This window comes from Perca fluviatilis, chromosome 8 (assembly GCF_010015445.1).
Source record: "Perca fluviatilis chromosome 8, GENO_Pfluv_1.0, whole genome shotgun sequence".
Classification (NCBI taxonomy): domain Eukaryota; kingdom Metazoa; phylum Chordata; class Actinopteri; order Perciformes; family Percidae; genus Perca; species Perca fluviatilis.
In genome coordinates, this window is record NC_053119.1 from 34,982,473 (window position 1) to 34,992,071 (window position 9,599).

General features: G+C 41.3%; 1 protein-coding gene across 1 annotated transcript in view; it reads left to right on the forward strand.

The window, feature by feature from the left end:
• The window catches only part of LOC120563677 (guanine nucleotide-binding protein G(o) subunit alpha), a 142,850-nt gene extending 134,910 nt beyond the window's left edge, over positions 1 to 7,940 (forward strand). The window contains exons 7-8 of the mRNA XM_039808029.1: positions 1,631 to 1,784; positions 4,967 to 7,940. Of these exons, the coding sequence (XP_039663963.1) occupies positions 1,631 to 1,784; positions 4,967 to 5,154 (342 nt within the window). The 3' untranslated portion in view covers positions 5,155 to 7,940. The remainder of the gene's footprint in view (positions 1 to 1,630; positions 1,785 to 4,966) is intronic.
• The last annotated feature ends 1,659 nt before the right edge of the window (positions 7,941 to 9,599 follow it).

Genomic DNA, 9,599 nt, shown 5'->3' on the forward strand with positions numbered 1-9,599 from the left:
CCCGCTGGTTTACCAATGAACCCCAAACAACCAGAGAGAAATGACAGCGGGCAATGCCGAGGGTATAGTGGCTAATGTAGTTTATGTCCTGCCTCAGTCCCAGAGAAAAAGAATAGACTCCCATGGGCTGCAGTGAAGGAGATTTTTGTGGCTAATTGTGGAGTGGTCTGATGTGAATAATACAATCAGTGGTTCATTCAGGTAGCAAAGGTCCTGATGCATCTGGGCAGCAGGTGGTCGCACAAAAGAAATCTTAGCGCCATTCAGTGCTTTGGGGAACGTAAACAATTTCTGAAATCCCACAATGGCAGCCAATCATTTAAACTGAATTTAGATCCCATGTTAGATGTAAATGAGCTCCTTTGGTGTCTTGTTGCTGATTTATTTATCCTTCTAATTTAAAAGTAGAATTTGCCTGTAAGTGCTTTTGGGTCGTCTTAAAATACGTTCAGTTCCCACTCAATAAAATGAGCACTTAAACCTCTTCAGAGCCAGGGAGATGCTACTGCTGGACTTAGAGATGATTCAGAAAGCCGCAGGGCTCATCTGTAATGAACCTGTGTAGAATTAAGGAGTCAGAGTATGAGCTGGTAGAAGTCCTACCGCTCATTATGCTCTCAAACACCTGTGTGCGTGTGTGTGTGCGCGTGTGCCCCCCCCCCCCGCATGTGGTGTATGTGTATTTTACTGAGCACTGTAAAATATATCTGCTGTATCTCCCTACTGCTGTGATAATTTATTAAATGTTGTATTTATACATTAAAGAAATGACAATAAAGCACGACATTAATAACTTGATATGTGTGATTATTTTCTGGACCTAGTTATTTTGTGTCTGTCCTTTATGTGTGTATTTGCGGAATATTTCAATGGTTTGTTAATTTTTTTTGTTTTTTTCTCACTTTCTGTGTTTTCCCAAACTGCAATTGTAAATGTTGAAACGAATTTCCTGAACAGGCCCACTTTGTAAACTACACTGCCACTGTTTTGTGTGTGTGTGTGTGTGTGTGTGTGTGTGTGTGTGTGTGTGTGTGTGTGTGTGTGTGTGTGTGCGCGACAAAGAAATCACTCCTCAGTCGGTATCTTTGTATGATTGCAAAATGCATGCAGAATGTAATGTGCTTAATTAATTAAATATGCACAAACAATAATTATGCAGAAAGTTTGTGTCCCCCCTGACATCTGCATCTCCCCTCTCCCTTTTGCTAAAGTTATAATTGAAATAATTGAAAAGAGAGAGGGAGGTGGGGGGGTTGTTATTATTTTTCTCTTTGTCTGTGTGTAAATGTTTTTGGCTCATTTGCGTCAAGATTGGCCACAACAATGACATTCTTTTATCAGTTTCCCTTTAAGATATGTGGTAACTTTAACTTTTTCCTTCTTTCCTATTCTCTCTTCATCATCATCCATTCACTTTTACCCACTGTCTTTTCTCTTTTCCCTCTCCCTGTCTACTCTTTCATCTTTCTGCTCCTCTTGTTTGTCCCCTTTGTTTAATCCTCTTATCTTTCTTTTACCTGTTCCTTTAATCTCCTCTAATCGCATTCTCCTTTTATTTTTATTCTTTTTTTTTTTTCCATCTTTACCATCCATTTCTTTCTTCCCCCACTTTTTCTTTTCTCGTCCGCAGAATCGCATGCACGAGTCTCTGATGCTGTTCGACTCCATCTGCAACAACAAGTTCTTCATCGACACCTCCATCATCCTCTTCCTCAACAAGAAGGATCTGTTTGCAGAGAAGATCAAGAAGTCAGCACTCAGCATCTGCTTCCCTGAATACACAGGTAGGGAAAAAAAAAGAAAAAAGAATTGTCACTGCAGAGCTGAGAAATAGCAGCTCTGAAAACACGTATGCAGCAACGGAATTTGAAAGGTGCACAACATTTATTTCCTTGAGAACACAAAAAGCTGCAAACCAGTGAAGCCCGACACACCATTGATTGATCAATTTGTATAATATAGGTATGAAATGAGAAAAAAACAGCTGAACCGTTTTCACCCACATTACTGAGGAGGCTGTTCGTCTGCGGACTAGTGCAACATAGGACCACTATTACATAAAAGTCACTCTTGAAAAATATCTCTTTAGGAATAGTTTGACAGTTTGGAAAGTATGTGTCTGCACTTTCTCGTTCGATGAGAAGATTGATACCACTCGCGTGCCTGTACGTTAAATATGTAGCTGGAGCCAGCAGCCGGTTAGCCTAGCTTAGCATAAAGACTGGAAGCAGGGGGAAAACAGCTATCCTGGCACTGTCCAAAGGTTACAAAATCAGCTTACCAGCATCTAAAGTTCAGTAATTAACCTGCTTTATCATGTTTGTCTCGGGTTGGCAGTACCTCAGTCAGTAGGTAGGGAGTTGGGTTGGGAACCGGAGGGGTCGCCGGTTCAAGTCCCCGTACGGACCAAAGTACAGAGTGTGGTCTGGTAACTGGAGAGGTGCTTTTGAGCAAGGCACCAACTGCTCGGGCACCTGTCCAGGAGTCGCAGCCCCCTCACTCTATCGCCATCATCCCTTTGTCCTGAGCATGTGTGTGTATTTCAGGCCAGTGTGTAGTGTGTTCTAACAGAGTTAATACATTGTAATTAGTGTGTCAGTCAATAATATAAATATAAAATGAAAATAATCCTACCTAGTAGGTAGAAAAACAACAATTCATGAACTGTTCATGAACCATAATACTTTTTTCCTTTAGGTGGTTTACTTTTATCACAAAGGTTTATAAATTGTCAGAGGCTTCTCGCAGGAAGGTATGGAAGGGATGTGAAGGAAAGACATGGAACATGTCTGATAGACTTCCTGTGATTATCAAGGCAGTTAGAAAATAAGTAAAGCATGACAGACCGAAGTGAATAGGGCGGGCCGAGAGAGCTGCGTTTGTGTGAACACGGCAGGAGACAGCTCTCACTCGCCGTCTCTCTCTCTTCATGGCTGACCAAGCGTGACTGTCTCATGCTCTCTGACTCCCACTGCCTTCCTTTTCACTGCCACGGCTACATCTGACTCTCACCTCCACGTGAAGAAATCTGCCCCCTTTTTTTCTCCCCCCTCACAGCTTCTATTTCTGCCTCTCGGCTGCTTCCCTCTCTCCCTGCTTTTATCACTGTCTCTTTCCAAACTGAGGTTACACAGTTCTTAAAAAGGGCAACATCAAGCATTTGGTCCTCTGGATTTTGTCTATTGCTCCTGCTAATACTTGATAATAATTCAAACAGACTCAGTGCTGTAAACGACTGCTTTGATTCAAAGCGCCGCGTTTCTCATAATGGTTTACAACTCAGTGACCGTTACTGTCCAGATTGGTCCTCGCCGCTCCGGAGGTACAATGCAGAACAAACTAATCTGCTGCTCTAATGTCCGTGGCATTCAACCGTAGTGTAATAGTGCGTTCCATTTGTACTCGGAGGTCGGAATTTCCCAGGTTAAAGTCGGAAACACGCCCCCCCTGAACTCGGATTTCCGAGTTGGGAAGTCGGACAACCTCGCAGTACCCCGAGCACCAAATCCAATATGGCTGCTCCGTGCTTCAACAGTAGTGAAATATGTAGTGACACAGTTTGTCAGCACTTATTACTAGGGGTGTTGAAATGCCGACCTGGACGATTCTGCATCGATGCAGTGACAGACCATAATCGATTATTGCCTACTGATGTTACTTGTTGATTTTCCAGTCGCTGCTTTTTTAGTTTTTGCCTTTTGTCTGTTGTCTGCTGTGTTCAGACTCCGCTACATTCAGGAAGTGTCTTTTTTTTAAGAGCAGATACAATAAAAAGGGGAGTTCATATATATCTGAGTGCTTGAATTAGTTGATGAAAACCATGTGTAGCAATATATAATATGGAGGAGGTGACGCATCGTGATACTGAATCGATTGGAATCGTCGACAGGATAATCGTAGTCGAATCGTGACACCAGTGAAGATTCCCACACCTACTTATTACCCCGAAAAACGCATCCATAAGTTGTTGGTTCAAGCCGTAATTATTTGCTGTGGCGGCGCCCTCATAGTAATTAAAACGGGATCAAAGCAGGAAGTTAAGGTAACAAAGTATAAGAACACCATCATCTGCATAACGAGATAAGTCAGGGTGGGGGATGGTCAAACAAACTCAGGACTTTCACCCAGTAAAACGTGTCAGTTTTAACTACTTAGTTAAGTAAAGATCATGGTTTGGGTTAAAATCATGGACATTTGTTACAATACTTCACTTCCGGTTACCCATGTGACGCAGAACGTGAAGTAGTTCCGTAAAGTTAAAGGTCCCATGGCATGAAAATTTCACTTTATGAGGTTTTTTTAACATTAATATGAGTTCCCCCAGCCTGCCTATGGTCCCCCCAGTGGCTAGAAATGGCGATAGGTGTAAACCGAGCCCTGGGTATCCTGCTCTGCCTTTGAGAAAATGAAAGCTCAGATGGGCCGATCTGGAATCTTGCTCCTTATGAGGTCATAAGGAGCAAGATTCCAGATCCAGAAATTCTCTGCTTTGCCCGCCCAGAGAATTTGGCCCACCCATGAGAGAGAAGACATCATGGCTTTCAAACGAGCAAAGTGGCAGTTGGTCAAGGCCACACCCCCAAAATCCACCTTGCCCCCCCTCTCTCCTCCTCAATAGCTACAGACACAGAAATGGCCTATATAAAAGCATCCAAAGAGCGCCATGTCATGGGACCTTTTAAAGAAAAACTTTTCAAACGGGACACGTTTTCCTGGTATTGGCTTCTATCTGTGGACATGTTGTTAAGATGTTTGAATGCACAAAAAACAGCGTAACGTTGTTATCAACTGCTAACAATGTCTAACCTGGCTAGAGCTAAACCCCAAAAAATCCGACAAATGGAACGCACTATAAAACCGAGTGTCAGATTAACAATGCCATTGTTGGAGAAGTGTATCATCTACGATTTTTTCCATCTCTCTCTCTCTCTCTCTCTCTCTCTCTCTCTCTCTCTTCTCTCTCCAGGACCCAATACTTATGACGACGCAGCAGCTTACATCCAAGCACAGTTTGAGAGCAAGAATCGCTCTCCAAATAAGGAAATCTACTGTCACTTGACCTGCGCCACGGATACAGGAAACATCCAGGTGGTGTTTGACGCCGTGACCGACATCATCATCGCCAACAACCTCCGAGGGTGCGGCTTGTACTGAGCAAGCCCACGCACCCCCGTAATATCCTCCCCCCCCCCTTTTTTCCCCTCTTCTCTCTCACCCTCCTTCCCCCCCCCCCCACCTCGTTCCTGTTCCTTTGACACTGCTGTGGAAATGATGATGGTGATGATGACAATTCAGCTGATTATTTAAAGAAAAAAAGGAAGAAAAATGCAACTAGGTACATATTATTAATGAGGATAATTAAAAAAAATATATATAGGCATACGTATATAATATAATGTTTTTAGTTCTTTTCTTGCTCCGACTTTTCCTGATGTCCCTGGCCTGCTGCCAAGCAAACAGATTTGTTTTAGTAGAAAATACGAAACCCTGCCGCCTTGAAAACTTCTTGAACAAAGTCAATGAAAGCGTCCGTTCCCCGTCCTCCTCTCTTTTTCTTTCTCAGCTGTGTCTTATGTTGTTTAAAAAAAAAAAAAACTGTACTATTTTTGGGCAGATTTTCTTTTCTTTTTTTATTATTATTCCTATGAACATGACTTCTGTTTTATTTGTGTTGATCGTGTGTATATTTATTACATGAGTATCAGTCTGTACACTGATTTTTATTCACATTTTGCCTCACCTTGACACCTTTTTATTTGTGTATTATTTTGTTAGTTTTTTTTTTTGCTATATTAGTGATTATATAATTACAATCGTTTGCGGAAATATGTGAAAATGTCGATAGCACTAGAAAACACCGGACAGGTCGGCGAAAACCTTAAAAAAGAAAAACCTCGAGACCTGCTGAAACTGACAAACACTGATTTTAACAGTAGTCTTTTGTTTACATTAGCCAAGACATTTGAAGATGTTTTTTTTTTCTTTTCATTTTTAAGCAAGTATCATTTTACTTCCCCGCAATCCGGTTTTAAGTGAGACTTCCTGTTTCCCCAACTTGGCCTTAGCCATTCGCCAACAGCCGGTCGTGGCCGAGCCTGAGCGCCAATAGGAAATGTGCTAAATGTCCAATCAGTGCCATGAAACAGAGGTACTGTACTGTAGATAGCTACGCTTTTAGAAGCAAGTCCACAACGTTATAACTCTTACCTTCCTCACTGTTATAACCTCCAGACCTACTAACATTCTCCATGTAGGGAAACTCACTCCTGGGTTGATAATGGTTGATTAATTTATTAATTTATTTATTGATTGATCACCTGTACTACACATACTGTACCTCTTTCTTTCTCTCTCTCTTCTCTCTCTCTTCATTGACACACCACCACCATGCCTTTACTTCTCTCACCTCCATCCATCCACCATTCTTTTTGCATGGCGCCCTGCCGTCCTGATATCGGGGTCATAGGGCCCCTGCTTTCTTTCCAACCCTTCTCTCCCCTCCCTCCCTCCCTCTCTCTTCTCTTTCTTCCTCTTAAAGCCCTGACACAGATAGCATGAGATACTCAAGCCTTTGTATAAAGAGACCAGTTAATTCATAAAACTTAAAAAAAAATACAAAAAAAAAATCTTCACGTAGATACTGTTGAGATAATAATAAATAAATGAAAAATAATTTCAATAAAAATAGCAAAAGGTGAATAAAAAAAACGTTGAAAAAAAAAATAAAAAATAAGAGCCAAGAAGACAGATGGTCCTGAATTGGACAGGGTGGGGTCAAACGAAAGAAGACAAAATGTGAGAGTCAAAGTTTTCAAAGGGTTGAAAGGTCATGTGGGATGCTTGGAAGAAGAAGTGTAGATTTAGGGATTCTTGTAGTAACACGTAGAATACAGACCGTCAAAAAAAAAAGGACAAAAACTCTACACCTATAATGATAAAAACCAACGAACGTGGTTATTACAACGGCAACGAGAGCAACGATCATTATGATCATGTAATATTCTTAAAAGATAATCTTTCTTGTGCTTTGTAGCTACGAAACATTTTTTTTCCTCTATATCTCCCTTTTTTTAAAACAAAGATGTTTTGCAAAGGGTTCCAGTTTGACAGCGAGCTCGTTTGGAACCGTGACGATCTCCACGACTGACCCCCGTGTTGTTGTAATGCTCTGAAACTGTGCGCCCCCCCCCTCTCCTTTTACCGTTTTGCCTGTTTCCCTTGCATCAGAACCGTGTCCTCACTTTAGCCTGACTCAGAACGATTAAATATAATATTATAACAATATCTATTTTTTATTATTTCAGGAAAAAAAAAGAAAAAAATGAACCGCTTTTTTTTGGGGGAGAGCACGTTTCTCGCTGCGTCCGCTAGTTAGGGACGCCGCATGTTCGCACATCAACGCTGTACAAAGTCATGCTCCTTTCTTCTTCGGTCTCTTTTCAGTTTGACACACCTTCCAGGTCTACAATGAAAAGCACAGTTCGCACATCACACACACACACACAAAAACACACATAATAAGTAGATTTGGAAATTTGTAATCTGTCCCTACCTAATCTATGTTGCCCCTCATCCATCTATCTATATAGGCCTCTCTTTCTCGCCTTCTTGATTTGTTGTTTTGAAAAGAGAAAACAACTGTGTATAATGACACGATATACTTGTTCCTTTGGCGTTTTGTTCCTGTTACCTTCATTATTTAGTTTTTTCCTCTTTGTTCTGTTCTTTACCCAGTGAATTATTTTACTGTGCAGCTCTCTCTCTCTCTCTCTCTCTCTCTCTCTCTCTCTCTCTCTCTCTCTCTCTTTCTTTCTCCCCCCTCTACTCCTCTTTAGTGAATGGGTGTTATTTCATGTGGGATGTCCGTGCTGGAAAAACCAATCGAATGTAGTGTTTACATTAAAAAGCCACTGTTTTCATGACTACAAAAAAAAAACCTCTTCTTGGCTCCGAGTCATTCCGTTTCGATGTGTCTGTATTTTTTACCTTTAGGCTTTGAGGAAACTGCTGCCAAGCAGTGTCACACGTTGAGTCACAATGCAATACACCCTACCTACATGAATATATGTAGAGCAATTCAGAGTAGATATTTGTGAAATATCCAGACTTAAAGTAAAGGGTGTCTTGAGATATACAGATATATATATCATTGGTCGCCTGGTATACGATTGGCTGCGTCATCAGGCATCAATCATTTTCATTTTGGCCACAGTCGCTATGTCAGCAAGCACAGTACTGTGGATTCTTAAAAGGTGCTCTAAGCGATGTCACGCGTTTTTTTTTTTAGGCTACAACATTTTTTGTCACGTACAGCAAACATCTCACTATCCGCGAGCTGCCGGTCCCATGAACACACTGTAAAAAAAAAAAAAACAGCCCAGGCTCCACAAACGGCAACAAAAACAAACTGCGCCAACCTGCACCACGAAACATAACAAACAGTCTTCCAGCGTTCCAGCCAATAACCGACAAGAAGGATTTGGGGGTGGGGGTTGGGGAGTTAGTGCACAGAAGGGAGGGGGAAGGGACGGGATGAGGAGGAAGTTAGGAGGGGCGAGTTACCTCGTTTTGTTTGAAAATACTTTGCTTAGAGCACCTTTTAATGACAATGAACATATCAGTTATATGTCACTGCAGTCACAGAGGGAGACAAAACTTACAATTAAGTTTGGAAAATATACCAGGCTGACCCGAGGAACTTTTCAGCGACCACAGCCCATTGTTAACATCTCAGCTCCTTTTCATCATCCTAAATGTGCACTGGACTTTTTTTCCTCACAGTGATGGATTACTTTTATATTTTTAATACCTATATTAAAAGTCACAGTCACAGTTTTTCAGACCATCTGCAATATAGTGAGCCTAAATGAGCCCAGGAGGTGAGACTAATCTTCAGTTTATGTGATTGCATGTTAAAATTGGCTGTCATTCTCATCAGCTGTGATAACATTTTACTCGCCAGCCATTTCTGTTGCCGGCTGGAGAGGCTGCAACAACACTAGACGCTGCTTTTCAATCAATTATCCAAGCTCACATGCTCACCTCTTTGGTTCAGACTGAAATATCTCAAGAGCCGTTGGATGGATTGCCAATAAATTTGGTCGAGACACTCATAGTCCCCAGACAATGTAGCTTAATGACTTTGGTGAACCCCGCACTTTTCCCCGTAAGGCTGACATTTTTGGGATTTGAATTAAAAATCTCTACAACTTTTGGAGCGATTGCTATGAAGTTCGTAGACAAGACAATAATGTTCTTCACAAGACGAACTGTAATAACTTTGGTGATTCCTGTGACTTCATTCAGTAACATCATCAGGTCAAAGTTTTAATTGTCCAATACTTTATAAACATGGTTCATGAACAAATAACATGGATGTATTAGGACACAGTCACACATGCGCAGAATGAACATTGTGGATTGTCCGCCTCCCGTCTACTTACATTCTACAGGGTTCATACGTTTTGAAAAAACCTGGAAAAGTTATGGAATTTGAAAAATGCAAATTCCAGGCCTGGAAAGGTTTTGGAAACATAACATTTTTTTTTAACACAGCATAATAATATGTCATTAATAAATGTATTTTCACGTTGTCTTAA